At 58.3% G+C, this 18,783-nt stretch overlaps 1 protein-coding gene across 1 annotated transcript in view; it reads right to left on the bottom strand.

Moving 5' to 3' along the window:
- The window catches only part of FAM102A (family with sequence similarity 102, member A), a 33,782-nt gene extending 18,810 nt beyond the window's left edge, over positions 1-14,972 (bottom strand). Inside the window, exon 1 of the mRNA XM_012639652.1 lies at positions 14,425-14,972. Coding sequence (XP_012495106.1) covers positions 14,425-14,570 — 146 coding nt within the window. The 5' untranslated portion in view covers positions 14,571-14,972. The remainder of the gene's footprint in view (positions 1-14,424) is intronic.
- Between the last annotated feature and the right edge of the window lie 3,811 nt (positions 14,973-18,783).

Genomic DNA, 18,783 nt, shown 5'->3' with positions numbered 1-18,783 from the left:
CTACCCCCCCAGGCTCCCAGCAGCTGAAGGCTTGAAGAGGCCTCAGAGCCTGGGAAGGGTGGCAGGCCAGGCCGAAACAAGCCACTGTCCTCCTCAGCTTCTCAAATAGTGAAATTCGGAGCTCCCAGCAGGAGCTGCCCCAGAGTCTCAGCTCTGTTGTCCCGAGGCCAGCTCCCTGCCACATCCCCAGCACCTGGTCCAGGCCTGGTGAGCATCACTGCCCAGTTAAGTGCAACAACAAGATCCCAGAGCCTTGGTGACCCCAGCTTCCATCGCTCGGGTAACAAGGGGTCAGTGCCGCGGAAGCCACCTCCTGGCCACAGGCTGCCAGGCCCACAGGGTCCCTACTGACAAGAACCAAATGGACTCACCCAGGCCTCTCCCTGGAGTCGGAGCAAAGGTGTACAGTCTGGCTGGCAATTGTCACAGGGGCAGAAAGTCAGGAAAAGGGAACCCTGGGTATTACTTGGGCAGCCCAGCCCCCATGACAAGGTTCCAGCGTGACCCCAAGCCCACCCCCAGCACTTCGCCTTCCCAGTTGCACGTGCTCATGGATACGTGTCTCATCACCACCACGTGCCCAGCACAGAGCCCCAGCCTGGCTAGGAACCGGTGCTCAATCTCGTGAGCGAAGAGAGGGGCGTGAGGCCCTGCAGGACAGGGCTTCTCAGATGCAAGTGAAGATTCCCAGCAGGCCCTGCCAGGACTACCCTGCAGGACAGGGTTTCTCTTTGCGGGGGGCTGTCCTGTGCATTGCAGGATGGTTAGCAGCATCCTGCCGGTAGCACAACTCTAGGTGTGACAACCAAAAATGTCTCCAAATCACCCCTGGTTGAGAACCAGTGTTTGAGAACCACTACTGCAGGCCTTGGAAAGACATTTTAAACAAGCACCCAGGTGATTCTGACGCAGGGAGCTGGGCACCCAGCTAAGAGTCAACACAGCTGTGAGAACTGTGTGGGACCCCAGGGACCTCCCAGCCCTAGCTATGCTCCCTCCCGGGTGCCTGAGGGGGCTGGTACCCTGATGCCTCCCACTCAGCCCCTGTAACAAGAGGTGACCGGAGCAAGACTCCACCACGCAGGTCCCTCCCCCTGCCGTCCTGCCTGCCCCTCCTCAGCCCCGCCCACGGCAACAGTCCTTGGCCTGGTTCCTGGAGGAGCCGGCGCTGCAGTGATGCAATCAAGGTTCCCAGTTGATGGAACCCAGCCCAGGCTGGAGAGTCTAATAAGGAAACAATTTAAATCGACAACATCTGCCTGTGCTTCCCCGAAGAGACGAGAGGACAGCCGCCTGGGGAGGGGCCCACCCTGGGGAGCAGCCACGGCGTCCATCCAGGGGCTGTGGGGTGAAGAGCCTACGTGGCAGTCCAGCAGCGTCTCCTGCCAGGGGTTCAGGGCTATGTGCAGGGGAAGCGGCTCATGGTTCTGGCATGGCCAGCCCCTCCTCCCACAGTGAGGCAGCAAGAAGTTCCTAGAATCCAAGCCACACTGCCCGGCACTGGAGTGCTCAGAGTAGCCGCCCACCAGCCCTAAGACGCCTTCTTTGCTTCCCTGCCAAAGGGAGCCCTACGAGGGGCTCAGGGATTGGTGGGTGGGCTGGGAGTGGAGGCTGGTGTCAGCAGGTGACCCAAACAAGCAGAGCGGACAGCCCACTGGGGCTTCGGAAACTCCAAGATGGAAATGCTGTTGGGGACTGGCCAGGTCACTCAGGCTTGCTGGGTAAGTGTTGGGGTTTAGGAGCAGGGACTCTGGAGTCAGACACGCCTGGGTTAGAATCCTGCCACTTGCCAGCCACGTAACCGTGAGAATGATCTTCAAAAAACCCCACAGGCAGGTGCAGACAGCCTGTTTTACGGACACAGGCATATGGCTGCCCCACTCTGCATTGTGCACCCAGAGTCAGGTCGTGCAGGCGGCTCGAGTGACTGCCCAGGCAAACACCTGTGAACGCGATTCCCAGCTGATGCCAATGGCCACTCTCTCTTGCCCTTACAGCACGGGTGGAGAGCAGGCCACCGATGGGGTCCAAAGTAAACTGCTGGCTTTGACCAAGTGCTGGTCCAATCCCTCACCCCTGGGCAAAGGTGCCCCACCACCCAGTGCAGTCCAGCCTGGCTCCTGCCAGGTACCCTGCCATGTGCCAGGTGCTTCTCAAGCATTAGCCTCCTTCCTTTATGTCACAGATCAGGAAGCGGACGCTCAGGGAGTCCAGGCACTTGCTGCAGGTCACACAGGAGATGAGGGGTGGTCTGCACTCCCGGGCCCCCCTGCAGGAACCCACCCCCACCTCCCGACCCTGCAGGATCCCTGGGAAATCTGCCGAGACAGCATAGCCATGCTCAGGGGATCGTGGCATAAGTGTGAGGCGACCCGGGACCCTGAGCTTTGTGGGCTGACCCTTCACCGCCAGGCTCAGTACCAGGGAAGCGGCAGCTTTGAGTCCAGGCTTCTGCCAAGGGAAGGAGGGTCAAATTTGGTCAAAGTGTGGAGTCAGTGAGTGTGGCTCTGGACCAAACCCATCAAGACCTGCTGGTGTCGGGGACCAAGTTAGGTCAATCCGGGGTTAGGAGGAGAAGTGGGAAAATGGTCCCTAGCAAACAGGTCCTGCAGAAACTCCTAACATCAGCTCCCCACCTCCTGAACACCTGCTACACGTCAGGCACTGAGCCAAGAGCTCTCCTGCTGGACCTCCTGAGTCCGCAGCCCAGCCCTAGGAGACGGGACCATCATCCCCATCTCGCTTGTCACAGGCAAGGAAACTGAGGCTCAGAGCAGGAAAGTCACCTGTCCCTGGTCTCCTGGCCTGGAGAGGGTTGTGATCTGAACCCACAGGTGCCTGACCCCAGAGCCACAAGCTGGGCTCCCATGCCAGGGCTGGGCCAAGCCAGAGGCCCCAGAAATTCAAAGCAAGAAAACACAGTGTGCATCATGCTAGGCTGTGATAGCAACTTCCCCCACCCAGGACCCATGACAAACACAGAGCTGCGGGGCTGGCTCTACTCAGGGGACTTCCCTTCCTGTACCCACCAGACTCCCAGCAGGCCCACCTGTGAGACATGGGGAAGCAGAGAGACCAGCGCTCAAGGCCAGGCTCTGCCACTCTGGACACGACCTCTCTAGGCCTCAGTCACCACCCTGTCCCTGTCTCACTGGGTTGCTACAGGGCCAGGCACATACGTGGGGAACCCATGCTGAATGCAGCAGGGACCAGGCCTCCAGAAGTAACTGCAGAGAGGGACCTTGAGTTCCCCTCTGAGGCAGAGGGTTCAGAAGGAAGCCAGGCAGGCAAAGCCCCTGACCCAGCCCCTTGCCCACTTCTCTGTCCCAGGCCCATGGATCAGCACATTGCCCCAGGCCTTGAACCTAGCTGGGACACCTTGGCTGGGACATCCAGGGAGGTGGATTGGCAGGTGGCCCACACATGCCCAGGGCCACTCCTGGCTGACTCACACCTGGGTGGTGTCTGATTCACCCGAGGAGGAAGAGGAGAGAGGGGAAGGGGATCCCCATCTCTGGGGCCCAGCTCCTCGAATGGCTAAGCTAGAGTCCACGGGGATGCCTCTGTCCTCTGAACCCCTAGCTCCATCGAAGCCCATCCCGAGGGCACCCTACACGCTGTGGGCTTCCTCTCCCGGGCCCAGGTCTTAGGTTCCTATCTCACAGGGTACGGAGCTGCTGGAGGCAAGGCCTCTGTTTCACTCATTGCTGCATCCCCTGTCCCAGGGAGAGTGCCTGGCACACAGCAGGTGCTCAATAAGCATCTGATGACTGCATGACTGCCCTGTACACCCCTGCATCCATAAGGGCTGCCCCTAAGCCTCTTGTACCACCTCCAGGGAAGGGGCTGCCCAGCTGGGGTCAGGGGTCATTGCCACTGATGGATCTGCCACCCAGATGTTCCCACAGATCCACACAGCATTCCCTGTGGCTCCCTGGACTTCCGAGGTGACCAGGTGATAATGAGGAACTGCTCGGCCAGAGCCACTTTTCCTCCCAGCCCAGCACAGACTCAGACCTGTTTTTCCAGCCATCTTCAGCAGCTCCCCAAGATTCCAACCACCGGACCCAGGGCTCAGGGTCAGGAAGGACCACAAGGCCCTGACTCACTGGTCTCCACCTCCTCCCCAGACACCTGATCCTCTGCAGACTCAACGACCAACCCTGGGCCAAACCCTGCCTGTCATTCACTTACTCCACACAAACTCATTGAGCACTTACTACAAGCCAGGCCTGTATGGAACACCGAGGATACATCCAAAGGAGCCTGGGCCTGGGTCTTCCTTGCATCTAAGATGGGCCAGCTGTAACATGCGATTCCTCCTTAGCTGACACAAAGCCCCTAGGAGCTGCTGCAGCCCAGGGTCAGGCCTTCTCTGGGCACTCGGGGAGAGCGTGGTCAGTCAAAGGCTCACCCGCAAAGAGAGGGTTCAGGGCCACAGCAGGAGGGGTGGTGACGTCTCCCCTGCTGTGCTCAGCCCTTCTCTGAGAGATGGATGTGCCTAACGGTCTCCCCAGCTCATGGGCCCCTGGCAGGAGCCACAGTTGTCTTGATCGGGGCAGTGGTCTGGTTCTAATCACAAATGTTTCCTGAATGGGTGAACCACAGGAAGACAGAAGAGAAAGAGAGAGGGAGGAACATGAACTTTTCCTCTCTGCTCCCACCCTGGGTCCCTTCCAATAACGGCCCTGGATTAATGCCAACCACTGCCAGCCTGTACAGAGCCGTGCTCCATGCCAGGGGCCAGGACAGGCATGTAATAGGCATTAGCCCATTTCACCCAAGCATCAAGGAGAAGCTTATTATCCCATTTCACAGACGAAGAAAGCAAGGATCAAAGAGATCTAGTCGTCTCGCAGTGCAGGAGCCCTCCCTCCCTCTGAACTGCCAAGCCCACGGTCAAGCAGGCCCCGCTGGGGTTTGCAGGAGGCAGAAGGAAAACCCCTAGCCAGAGAAGACTGTTGCAGCTGCCAAGATGAGTTACTGCCTTGTAAACAAGAGCGATGCTTATCAGGTCGGATGGTTCAGGCTGCCCCACCAAAAAGACCCAGGAAAAGATCCAAGGACCTCTTCCAGGAACACAAAAAGGTGCATTTTTCTCTAGAGGACTCTGGCGTCCGCTCAGCACTGCCCAAAGGTATGGGGCACCTCAAGGCTTGTTTCTGGGACAGAGACGTGCAGAGCTCACAGATGCTCAGAGAGAACCACCCATGAGAACAGCCCCAAGAGGCAGAATATTACAGGCGCCCAGAAACCCCTTCCAGACGTATCCTCACCCTGACTTGTATCAGGGTGTTTTTGAACTTCATGTAAACGGCATCATACACTCCTGGCTCCGACTTGCTTTGCTCAATGTCATGTTTGTGAGGCTGGTCCTTGAGAGCAGCAGCCTGTTCACTCACCACCGCATAGTACGCCTCGAGTTTTGTTTTGAATCATTCCGTGATGACAGAGGTGGAAAGCCGCCCTTCTCAGCTGACAGTCACCTGCCCTTCTGCAACCTGGAGCCCCAGTTAACCACATTGCCGCCCTTGTGGTTCTAAAATACAAACATGACTTGGAGTCACACCCTGCTGTGGCCCCCTCCTCATCCCCTCCCCCTACTCCAAGGGCTCTTCCCTGCTCAAAACTCAATCTTGCCATCCCTCCTCCCTGGGCTGCTTTTCTCCTACCCACCACCCGCTAACCCTACTCCTCCCCTGGAACTGAACCCAGCATCACCTCCTTAGGGCCTGTGATCACCGCACTGATTGGATTCCTGTGCCTCCCCCACTGGAGAGGGCCATTTGGGGTTGGGGGCTGCATCCCCAGGGCCCAGCCTGGGTCCCACACACAGAAGATGCCCAGGAAATTGTCATGGAGCAACCAGGGGAGACTAGCAGGAGAGGGGTACCACAGGTGTGCTGCCCCTACGTCTGCTGAGAGTCCGGCCACGCAAAGAGGAAGTGGTGGGAGGTGAGGGCACCTTGCGTGCGAAGAGAACCCAGACTTCCACCCTCCCCAAGCACTAGGCTGTGCACCTCCTCTCTCGGCGGGTTTAGTCTGTTTTTAGCTGCCAGATGCTTGGCCCTGTGCTAAGGAAGGAGCTCTAATCTCAGGTAGCCCTTCTGCTCCCATGTGAGCACCTCCATTTGATGGAGGAGGAAGCTGAGGCTGAGAGGCCAAGGCCCTTCATGGTCACGGAACAATCGAGCAGCTGCCAAAGTCCAACTGCAGAGTGCAGCGTCAGGCCCCAGCCCACCCCCTCCTCCTCCTCACCCTACTACGAGCAGCCCTACTCCCCCGCAGGAGTCCACCCAACCCAAGCCATCCGTGCCCCCAGCTGCCTGTCAATTGCAGCCTCTGAGCCCGTGGTGGCGCCCAGCTGCCTGGTGTGCGGGTGAGGGCGGCTCCTGACACAGACTGATACCTCGGGCACGGAAGGTCAGGGCCTGGTCCAGCAGCTGGTGGTGGCTGCCTTGATGTCTAGTGCCAAGACTCACATACGTTCAGAGCCAGGGGAAAAAAGTTCCAGCCCCAGGGCAGCACCAACCCACCGCAGGAAGCCCCAGGACTAAGATGCAATGATGCAACAGAGGCCACAAAGGGCCCACAGTCTGAGGAAAGAGCTAGACGTGGTCAGGGATTGCAGGGCCCTGAGACAAAGGTCCACAGAGGGCATACAAGGCCAAAAGAGGCCAGGGAATGCTTCCTGGAGGAGGTGGCTCTTGGGCTGAGCAGGAGTTGAACAAGTCAAGAAGTGGGGGAAGGCAGCTTGAGGAAAAGGAAGCTGCAGGAACAAAGGCACAGAAACCAGAAGAGCAAGGAGCGGCAGAAGCTGACATGAGGCCAGGGGGGGCCCCTGGCTCTCTCACCTGCACCCCTGCCTACCAGCAACTTGCCAGCCAGTGCCCTCCACCTCTGAGGACAGCTGTCTTCTGCATGCCAGCGTGGCTCCCAGAGCCGGCTGTGGAGAGGGCCCCTTCCTTGGCAGAAGCCTCCCCAGCGCGGGAGTGCTCCAGCTCTCACTGGCTCATATCCAAGCATCCCCATGCAGGGCAGGTTCAAGCCAACAGGGACAAGAAAGGACGCACACCCCACTGGGGACACTGAGCTCGGATACAAGGTGTGCTCTCACCTGCTCCCACCCCTGCAGAGGGCAGAGAGGGGGAAGTACCCTGTCCCGGCAGCACCCCATCAGTCCTGGCCCACAGGGGAACACCAATGCCAGCTGCCAGAGAGGGGCAACTTAGATGCGCCATTTGGCCCACGGTCATGACTCAGCCAGGGGACAGAAGGAGAGACCGCAGCAGATACAGTGTGTCTACCGTGTGCCAGGAGCCGAGCTAGACGTCTCACAGGCATCATCTCACCATGTCCCCCCAAGAACACCACAAGGCAGGCACCAGCAGCCCTGATTCACAGGGAAGGTCATAGAGACTCAGGGAAGTCACTTGCCCAAGGTCACACAGCCAGCAAGTGGCAGAGACAGGACGGGATCATCTCCCCCAGGCCTGGGGGCCGGGGAAGGGCAGGGCAGAAAGCAAGTAGGCTGAAAGCCCTCTATCAGCTCTGCCTCCCAACCACCAAAGCAAGTTGGCTGGAGGGGCTGTGGGCTGGCGGCTCCCATTCGACATGGGGCAGGGTCGGGGTGCAGGCAGCTCCTGGTCTACATGTGAGAGCTTCTCCAAACCCCGGTGCCAAAAGAGGCTCAGAGCGAAAACCAAGGGTTTGCCACCGCCGCCCTATGCAGACACCGTGGCCAGGCACAGGCTGGGCAGCTTCAGGCCTTACAGAGCCACCAACAGCAGTCTGACCTTGCAGGGAGCCAGCAGGCTGGGGGAGGGGAGGGCGGGCAAGGGAGGCTGACAGGTCACAGAGCACACCTGGAGCCCTGGGGCAAGTCCTGTGTCCCCACATTCAAAGCGCTTGCCAGGCAAGTGGATAATGAAGAGTTACACCACCCTCCCCACCCTACATTAGATCCAGGGCTCTTTCTAAGCAAATCTGGTGCCTCTCCCCTCCCTAAGTTTCCTGTGGCTCCCTTGGTGAGAAGGATAAATCTAAACAGGTTCCCTCAGGTAATGTTGTCCATCCCCAGCCACAGGCGAGTGACTGCAAGGGCATGACATGGCCATCACCAGTCTTCACACACCAAGTCCCTCAGCCCCTGAGGTCCCTTAGCAGACACAACACTGGCCATCCCAATGCCCAAGCAGGGCCCCCACATAAGAGTCAGGACTCCTAGGTACTGAACAAGCAGGGTTCAAAGACACACGGCCTCCCAGCCACCCCCGGGCAAGCGGGGTCCACAGGCACATGGTGCGGCTGCTGCTGAGAACCCCTGGCCAGAGCACCTCCCAGGACAGAGCCTGAAGCGAGGAACAGGCCCTGGGGAACAGCCTGGCCCCGTGCAGCCAGATCACTGCAGGTCAGAGCTGCTGCCAGGCTGGCAGGCAGGGGCTGCCAGGGTGGCACCTGCCAACGGTGTGACCAGCTGGGAGCAAAAGCCAGGTCCAAAGAGCAGACACCAAGGCCAGGCACACACTGGGCAGCTTCAGGCCTCACCACAGCCACCAGAAGCACAGTCTGACCTGGCAGGGAGCCAGCAGCTGGCCTGGTGCCACAGCCTCGCTGACCAGGCTGGCCTCTGAGGCCTCCCAGCATGGCCCTGCCTGCTTCTCCTGCCGGGGCTTCTCTCCACAGGCCACCCTGCCTCCTTGTGCCCCTCACCTGCACACGGAAGGCCTTCTCCAGGTGCCCCGGGGACCAGGCTGGCCCGAGGAAACCGAAGGAGGCCACACCAGGGATCCAGGGCGTGCAGTGGGGTCGAGGAGGAGCCTCGAGCAGGCAGCCCACATAGGAGGCAGCTACACAGGCCCTAGAGCCAAGCACTGCCACACAGCACTGCTGTCAGATCTTCCAACTTAAAAGAAATGGAAAGTCTGGATTCTTACTCAATCAAAAACTACTGGAACGCTCCAGGGGTCAACAAACCCTGGCTACATCTGGCCACTGTGCACCTTCTGAATGTCTATCTTCTGGCACCTACTAAGTACTAGGCATGATGCCAGGCCTTCGGGATGAGGAAACCCACCTGCCCACTCTGCCTGCCAACCTTCTCTCCAGTCTGCCCACTCCTCTGCCTGCCACCGCCCAGCCAGGTGGGGCCAGCACTGCCCATGGGCCAACTCCAACTCTCTTGGGTCAGGCCCCCTTGCACCTTCTCCGCCAGGCAGCGAGAGCCATCAGTCCTAGTCGGCAAACCAGGCCTGTCGCTCCCCTGCCCCTCGCAGGCTTCCCAGGCCAAGAACAGAGCAGCTGGCCATCCACCACTTCACTTTCTCCATCTCCTCCCAGCTCCTCCTCACACCCCAGCCACACCAGCCCCTTGCCGGGACCGCTGGGAGCAAGTGGCTTCTGGCCAGGGGACTCTACTCCAAGAGCTCGTCCCAACCTTCTGCTAGTCCGATCCCCCTTGGCCTTCCTCCCAGGAAGGGCCACTTCCTCAGGGAAGCCCTCCCTATCCCAAGATGGTGAGCTCCAGGAAGGCAAGGACGTGCCCAGTCTGAGATGGGCGCTGTCAACAGCTGTCAAGCCAGTGGGGGATGCCGGAACAGAAATGCCTCCCCAGCTGGTCTGCCAGGGTATAATGGGATCCAGGAGTACCTGCCCCAGATCTGCCTGGCCCTGAAGTTTCCAGGATGCCCACCAGGCACACTGCCTTCCACTCAACTCAGAGGTCTGTTCCACGGCACCTCCACATACCCCTGAGGGACAGAACTGTGTGTCTACCTCCGGCCATCCGGCCCTCCCTGAGCTCCATACTGCCTGAGAGCAGGCCTAGCAGGCCTAGCAGGGTGGCGGATTCAAGTGGCATGTGCGGCCTTTTCCCAGGACGGGCGAGGGATGGGGGAAGCAGAGGCCCTGGCCAAGTGTAAGGAGTGTGAGGAAAGACCCAGTAGCCTGGCCTCCTTGGGGACCGGGCCTGGCACAGGGCCTCCAGTCACAGAGCCAACCTGCCCAAGGCCTTCTTCATGCTCAAGGAATCCCACACGTGGCTCTGAGGCTGCCCATCCCGGTTGGCACAAGGCTGTGCCCGTGGAAGGCAGACAGCACCTGTATGGTGAGCAGCCACATGCTCTTCCAACAAAAAAGTAAAAATCCCTGAAAGCCAACTGAGGACTCAAGGCTACCAAAGAAGAAAGGCCAGGGGAGGGACCTCTCCAAGTCACAGTCTGCTTGGACAGCCTGCACCCAAGTACAGAGTAGCAGGAGCCCCCAGAGCGACCCGTCCTCTCCTTCCGGCCCAGCCTGCATCCTTCATGCAATGGGTACTGAGGCACAGGGGACAGAGGTCAGGGCCAGATCAGAGTCTGCCTAGCTATGCCATTAGCTCCTCCTATGAAGTGGCCCTGGTAAGTCACTTCTGTGCCCCAGGCCTCGGTTTCTCCATCCACTGGCTGAGGAAATGCTCTCTGCCCGTCTCCTCCAGAGAGGACTTGCTGTGAGGTAAGTCAGCGCCTCCTGCGCGCTCCCTTGCCCTGGCACTGCCAGCCACGAGCGTGAGGCAGGCCACAGGACTGGTGCCAGCTGGGAGCAGAGACCTCTCGGAATGTTTGGGATTCTTCCTGCTCGAGGGCCGCCTTGGACAAGATGGCTGTTCCCCAACTTCCCCAACTTGACTAGGACCTCTGCATCCCTCCTGGGACCCCCAGGAAAGCCTCCCAGATGCCACTTGAATATGTCTACCAGGGAGGCCTCTGGGCAGGAACCTTGGCAAATGTTTGCAGTGCCCCAGTGCTAGCCCAGGCCTAGCACCAAATCCACAGCAGTGACTTCAGCTCCATGCCACCTTATGGCCCTGGGGACCCTTTTCTTTGGACCTCACAAAGCCTAATACCGTGCCTTTAAATTATCCAGCTCTGGACTTTCCTGTCCCACCGAACAAGTCGACAGGAACCTTCTTCAAAGGTGTGGGGGTGTCACACGGTTCTGTGGCTGCTTCCAACCCACTGCCATCACGGCAAGACAGGCTTTGGAGGTGGACCTGCCCAAATTCAAATCATCTCTCTGCTACTCCCTAGCTGAGCAGCACAGGCCCAGTCACTTCTACTCGCCTGACCCAGGTCCCTCATCTTGAGTGTCGGACCACCATCAGCCCACGGATGGGTGGCTGAAGGGACTCCAATGATCATGCATTTAGATGCTCAACAAGTCCCTGGCATGCAGAAAGTGCACGATCAAAGGTGGTTTAAAACCATAATGATAAAAGCCTTAACTTCCCAATTGCCACCCGGTGACCTCTGGTGTGTGGCTTCACCTCTCTGACCTAGATGCCTCTCCGGATGGCCAAGAGGATTAACGGAAATGCCATTCGCAAACACTCAGCATGGTGCCTGGCACATAGTACAGCCACACAGAACATAGTAGCTGCAAGGATTACTATTCGTAAGGAAGCCCCAGAAAGATGAGGCTAAGGAACAGCCCGACATACCACCTGTTCTACCTGCTCAAATTGGGTCAAGCAAGCTGTGTACCCAGCTGTTGCCAAGGCACCCAACACACAGGGAAACATTCCAGCTAGGAGGGCGGGTGCTGCAGAGGTGGGGCCTTGGGCCTGCTTCACTCTGACATAGCCCATGCTGCCACCCAGAACTCTGGGCCATCTCAGGTGTCCCTGGGGTTGGGGGAGATAGCTACTGGATCTGGGCCCAGGATCTAACTAGGTCCAATGCCCCCAGACCCTACCCCAACTTGAAAACAATGGGGCCTTGGCTGTCTGGAGGGGTAGGTTATGAGGTGAGGCTCCTAAGCTGCAGACCAGAGTGGGTGGGGTGGAGGTGGAGGCAGTAGGAACCCAGAAACCCTAAAACCCCCATCTACTGAGCAAAAGCCCAACAAAAGCCAAAATAGCTTTAAGCGGGCTTCAAGTTCCAAAGTCACTGTCTGCTCTCTCCAGCCACACCTGCCCAGCAGCAAACAGGTATCCAGTGCCTAGTAAGTGCCCACCTTTGTTCGGGCGAGGGGCTCAATGTCAGTTCCTCCCTCCCCAGCCCCACCCAGGTTCCATCCAGGACGAGATCTGGGAAAGGCTGTCTGGGCTCAGCTTGGTTCAGGAAATCTGGGTCCCTTTGCCAGGAAGAAAGGAAAACAGAGGTGAAATCCAGTGTGGGCTAAGACCTGGAACTTTCCAGACTTTCCTGGATGACGGAGCAGGTTTAGGGCAATGGAAAGGCCAATAGGTAGGGTGGTGACAGTGGCTCCAGGGCCTGGGAGGCCGGGCAAGACCTTGGCCCAGGCCTCAATATCAACGCCTTGGTGGGATCCAAGACCCTGTCCTCACTCCCAGCTTACATGTGGGCCCCCTGTTGACTCAACCTGGTCCCCGCCAAGACCCAGGAGGGGCTGGGGCCTGGGCATTTCTGTCCATAGTAACCATAACTGCTGCAGCAATTTGCCTGGGCCAGCCTTGGTACATACATTATCCATTCCCCCTGGCAACCCTAGAGGTGGGTATGACTTCCCCATTCTACAGAGGAGGAAAGAGAGGTTCAGGAAGAGGCGCAACAGGATAGTTGTTAAAAGCACATCCTGAGCCGGGCAAAGTGGCTCACACCTGTAATCCCAGCACTTTAGGAGGCCTAGGCAGGAGGGTCGCTTGAGGCCAGGACTTTGAGACCAGCCTGGGCAACAGTGAAACCCGGTGTCTACAAAAAAATACAAACATTAGCTGGGTGTGGTGGCATGTGCTAGTAGTCCCAGTTTCTCAGGAGGCTGAGGCAGGAGGATTCTTGAGCCCAAGAGTTTGAAGTTGCAGTGGGCTAGGATGACACCACTGTGCTGCAACCCAGGCAACAGAGCAAGACACTGGTCTCAATTAAAAAAAGCACATCCTGAGTTTGAATTTGGGCTCCACTGTATCAAATGAGGCAACTTGCTCCCTCTCTGAGCCTGTTTCCACCTCTGCAAAGTGGGGATAATAGTCCTATGGGCCACGCCACCACAATGACATAGTCAAAGGGTTAAGTGAGAGATGCTAGTAAAATGGAGCACAGCACCAATAATAGCTGATTCTTGAAATCAGAGAGGTTAGGTAACCCATCCAATGTCACCCAGCTAGTGAGCAGCCCTCTGTCTCTGAAACCTTAGGCTTCTATGTGGGTGGCTATGGGATCACAGGCTTCCCAGGCAACCAAGGATGGCCCACCACCCCCACCACAAGGGGCAGCCCTTGTCCAAATTCCTCAGACAAGCAGCTCCCAGCAGAACAGGGAGCCAGTGCACAGAAAAGGCACCCCACCCTGTCCGCACCGGAGATTCCTAAATCTGGGTTAGGCTGTGCAGCTTCCCTCCCTTCCCCTCCTCCCAGCAAAGCATTCGACCTCTGGATTCATCCAACAGGTCTCCATACTGGCCGAATTAAGTTAACAACTGCCTCCTTCGAAGTCCCTGGCAAGACGCTTCTTTCTGTACCTCAGTTTGTCCATCTGTGACACACACCCCCACTCAGAACAGTGAGGCAGCTCCGGCTAACTGGGCCCACAGGGAGGCCTGAGGAGCAAAGGCAGAGCAGGTCAGGGAAGCGGCGTGCCCTAGGCCTTGTCCACACTCTAGCTACTTGAAACTTCTCCACAACTCTGACGGAGAGACCTGCATTAGGCCGGTTTTCCAGAAGAGGACACAGAAGCCCAGAAAGTAACAGAGCCAGAATTCCCACCCCCATGTGTCGGACGCCAAGGCTCTCTCCAGACAGGCCCAGTCAGTGAGGGGCAGCCTGGGAACTCAGCAATAAGCTGGGCAGCTGGACCTGCCAGCATGGGGATGAACACAAAACCAAAATCAACGGAGCCTCTTTCAGAGAGGACAGCAGCCTCCAGGACAAGGGTATTTGCAATGCAAAGCAGCCCAGCTCCAGCCAGAAAAGGACAGTCACTCAGAGGGGGCTGGGTAAGCCAAAATCCAGCTACCTCCCTCCAGCCAGAGTGGGGAATGCCTGGGACCCAGCCTTCCCAAGAGCCAGGAAGTACCAGAGAACCAGTGGCAGGTCTGGGCTCTAAATCGTGACAGCCCGAGTGGCCAGCTAGGATGCAAGGTGGCCTGGAACAACCCTCCCCTACTCACCTGCCGACCAAAGCACAAATCTCCCTAGGATCTATGTGCAAGTCTGCAGAATGGACAGAATGGGCCTACTGCGAGTAGCATGCAGGGCCCCAAGAGCGTTGCTGAAAGAAGAGACCCCCAGGTATCCAGCTAGTCACCTGCAGACGGGTGCCTGGCACCCTGCCACCTTCTTCAGGCCCAGTCCTGCCTTGTGCAAACTTGCCCCAGACACACATAATCCCCCGGATTCTCCTGGCCCCAAGGGGTGCTTTCACACTTGCCAAGTGACCCCTAAATCTCGCTCATCATCCCCCTCTCCTGCGAGACTGCCACAGCTCCTACCTTGACGACAAGCTGACAAAATCCCCGCCATCCAGCAGCCGGACCTTGCAGAAGAGGACCCCGTTCACAAAGGGGACTGCAGTCAGCTCCTCCAGGGTGAAAGTGGTTTGGAATTTGAATTTCTTCTTCTTCATCAAGAAAGCCATGAGCGAGTTCCCTGAGTCTGAAGCCCCGAAGGCCAAAAAAGGGGGGGCCAGAAATCCCCAGGATTCCTTTCCCTACACCACACCCCCTCCTCAAAACACCAGAGCCGGATCCCGCCCAGATGGTGGCGGAGGCGGCGGAGCGGCGGGGATCTGAGTCCGGAGCCCCAGGTCTGAGCGACCAGTCCAGTTCGCGGGCCGGCTGGCTTCACCCTCGGGGAGTCGAGGCTCGGAGGGGTTCGGAGCGGCCGGGGGCGTCACCGGCATGTAAACAGCGGCGCATGGCCCGGGAGGCAAGGGCAGGGGCGGCGGGCTGCGCGCGAGCAGCCGCGCTGGCGGGCAGCATCCCGAGCCGCGGTCCCCGGGGAGCTCACGCCGCGCGGCCGGGCGAACCGGTGAGACTGAGGGCGGAGGGCGGAGGGCGGCGGGCGGCCCCGCCCCCGCCCCGCTGGCGGCCGGGGGAGGCGCCCTCGCCGCGCACACGCCCCCGCCCGGGTGCCCCGCGGCCCGCGCAGGTGAGGCAGAGGGCACCCGGGGGCGGCCGGGAGCTCTGGGGGCCTCTTCGGGGGGTGCGTCGGGACACTGCGGGCCGGGAACGTCCGGCCACGGGCCTCCTCCGGGCGGGCACCGGGCCGGCCCCGGACAGCGGGGGCACCGCCTCCTCCTCGGTCCTGGGACCCGCGCCGCGGGCCCTGGCGGAGCTGAGGAGCCCTCTGGTCCGGCCAGTGGTGCCCGCCTCACCCGCCGCCTCTGCCCAGCAGCCCGCGAGCAGCAGCGCCGCCGCCTGCGCCCCCGACGCGGCCGCCTGAACCCGACGCTGCGCGGCGCGGCTCCGAGAATGCCGAGGCCCCGCGCGGCCGCCCGCGGAGCCGCCGCGGAGAGCGGCAGGGGCGGAGCGCCGGCGGCCCGGCCCGCCCGCAATTGGGCGGCCCGGTGGGGCAGGCTCGCAGTGCAATTGGTGGACGGCGGCATGGGGCGGGACTCGCGGAGGCGGAGGCATCTTGGGGCGCTCGGATTGGTGCGCCTCGCGGCCGAGCCCGCCTCCTCGGGCAGGGCGGAGCGGAGAGGAAGGGAGAGGGGCCCCGGGAAGGCAGTGGGAGGTCGCGGGGCGGGGAGCCGAGGCTGGCAGGGCAGTGAGGAGAGCGGGAGCAGAAGAAAAAAAGAAACAATGACGAGGAGAAACAATTTGAAAACTATGGCTGGAATGGCCTTCCAGGGTCCCGCCAGACTTGAGCTTGTTAAACATTAAATCAGGCCCGGAAGGTAGTGAGTCCCATTTCTAAGAAAACTGACACCCAGAGACAAGACCCAAGCAGGTCTTTCGCCTCCAAATCTGTAGTTCTCTTCGGCATTGAGGAGTGTCTGGAAGCCTTCGCCAAGGAGGTGACTTGGACCAGTTCATCACGCTCCTTGTGACCCAGCTTGTATCGTTCCAAGCTGTTATCTAAGCCTTTTGTTGTCGTTTAGTTTCTTGCCTAGTTAAGGTTGGTCTTGATGACTAGGTTAACTGCTGTGGGCGCAGAGACCACTTCGGGAGCCTCGCACCTCTCAGGCCCCTAGGCATATTGCAGTTCATTCATCCAATATCCAACTGTTTAGGGGCAATCTGCTCTGAGCCAGGCTGGGACCCAGCGGGGAACCTGTTGGGCTTGCCCTCTGCAACTGCACCAAGCTCAAGACCAGGTGGAGAAGCAGACAGGCACAGTGGCAAACCTGGTGGGTAGGAGCTATAAAAGGAGATATACAGGGGACTGGGGGAGCTCAAAGGAGGCATTTGCCATAGGGGTGGGAGAAAGGGGACTTAGAAGCTTCTGGAACAAGGTGACCCAAGCCACCCACAGGATGCATGCCCTGAGTCAGGCAGGGTCCAGGCAGAGGGAGCTGCCAGAGGCCTGGTGCCTAGAGAGCACCATGCCCACAGAAAGTTTCTGGCACCTCCGACTGGCTGCATCGTGGTGATTTGAAAGAGAAGTAAGAGATGGGGCTGGAAAGGCTGGATCTTCCAGAGTCTTAGAGACCAGAGTAAAGAGGAAACCACTGACACGTATGGAGCTGGAGAGTGAGTTGGTCAGATTTGCTTTTTGACATAAGAAATTTACTCTGGCTGCAAGTAATGAGGAGGGGAGAACATGGGAAAGGGGTGGGTGAGGGGCCTGTCATGGTGGTCCAAGCAAGAGATAATGACAGCAGGACCTCAGCATTGGGGGGGAAATGAGAGGATAGGTCTGAGGCATCGAGAGACAGATTTGACTGGACTTGGGGATGAGCTAGGTCTGGACATGAGAGTCTGATTTCTGATTTTTTCCTGCTTCCCAGCCATAACCTGGGTTGCAATCCATGCTTCTCTCCAGTTTGCCCCATAATTTAGAAAACACAATTATATTACAGAAAAATGATAATAGCAGCTCCGAGTGCTACGATGTGTTCCCTTTTACAGACAGGGAAGTTGAGGCCTAGAGCACTTAAAACATTTGACTGGGGTCTTGACCCTGAAGCACAGGCTCAAAGAGTGCTAAGCTTTGCTGCCCGCACTGTGGGGTATGTTCTCACTAATCCTGGCTGGGCCTGCTCCTCGAAGGAAGAGCCTGTGGCTGCCTGATCCCAGGAGGGGATTTCAGAGGAGGGAGCCAGGCAAGGACAACCCAAGGATTGTCTGGCTCCTTAGCTGTGGACATGAGTAACCTCGGGCCACTCCAACAGGAAGCAGAGTGGGCCTGACTGCCAGGCTTAGCTCAGGTCAGGTGTTTATCTCCCTGTGCCCTGTGCCCTGGGAACCCAGAAAGTTTCCCTTCCCTTTCCCAGATGGTGCCTTGGGAAGAGAGAGAGCATGGCGCCAAGACAGGATGCTAAATTTGGGTGAGGTGAGTCCGAACTAGAATCCTAGCTCTGCTTGTATTGCCAACGTGGACTTGGTTTCCAAATGGGGAGGATGTTCATTCAGGTATGGCTAGGACCGCTTGCCCTGAAACCAACAGAGATAAGTTCAAAATCTGTCTGACTCACCATTGCCACCTGTGCCGCACAAACTTTCGGGTATAGTTTTGTATGCATAGAAAGGAATCTTGAAGGACATACCTTAAACTTTTCTCTGAGCCTCAGTTTCTTCACCTGTAAGATGGAAATAAGAATACCAACCTTGGCTGGGTGCAGTGGCTCACACCTATAATCCCAGCACTTTGGGAGGCTGAGGCAGGAGGATCACTTGAGGCCAGGAGTTTGAGACCAGCCTGGGCAACATAGTGAGACACTGTCTCTACAAAAAAAATTTAGCCATGAGTGGTGGCACACACCTGCAGCTGCTCCCAGCTACTCGGGAGGCTGAGGTAGGAGGATGACTTGAGCCTAGGAGTTTGAGGCCGTCTGCACCACTGCACTCCAACCTGGGTGACAGAATAAGACCCTGTCTCAAAAAAAAAAAGAAAAGAAAAGAATACCAACCTTTCTAGAATGTTGTGAGGACTTCAAGAGGCTGTACCTATGAATGACTCAGGCCTGGCAAGACATGGGGGACTGAGGGAGTGGTCAGCAGGGGCTCCAGGCCAGCACTTTCACACTTCTCCAGCCCCCGCAGATTCCCAAGCATGGCCTGTACCCCCAACATATAAGCAGCCCAATGCCAGACAAGCTAATTTCCAACAGGTGGTGTGGAGAAGGAAACTGAGGGAAATGTGGGAGAAGATGATTGGGCTAGGGGTTGTGATTCAAATGGGGTGGTCAAGGAAGGCCTCTGTGGGGTGTTATCTCAGCCAAGACCTAAATAATAAGGAAGACCCAGGCACAGGAAGCTCTGGGGGCAGAGGCATGAGCTGGCATGTTTGGGGGACTCCCTGTGACCTGAATGAGTGAGTAGCCATGGCAGAGAGAGGTGCCAGGGTAGGCAGGGGCCTGCTCACGTGGGCCCCTGTGGGCCTTGGAGGAGCTTAGTTTATAGTCCAAAGGTCCACCACTGGAGGATATGGGCAGAGGAATGACAATATCTAAAATATATTTTTTTAAAAGCTCCCTCTGGCTGCTGTGTAGAGAATGGACGGATTGTGCCAGGGCAAGGACAGAAGCAGGCAGACAGGTGAGGAGGCTATCACAGCCAGCCCAGCAGGAGTCTCTGGTGGCTCTGACCAGGGCAGAGACAGAGCGATGGGAAGAGGAAGGGGACCCATCTCAGAGGAAGCGCTCACAGCACTTGCTGAGCAACGATAATGGCTGTTCAGCGTCATCA

The sequence above is a fragment of the Propithecus coquereli genome, unplaced genomic scaffold (genome assembly GCF_000956105.1).
Source record: "Propithecus coquereli isolate 6110/MARCELLA unplaced genomic scaffold, Pcoq_1.0 Scaffold142, whole genome shotgun sequence".
Taxonomy (NCBI): domain Eukaryota; kingdom Metazoa; phylum Chordata; class Mammalia; order Primates; family Indriidae; genus Propithecus; species Propithecus coquereli.
This window is presented reverse-complemented; position numbering and strand designations above follow the sequence as displayed.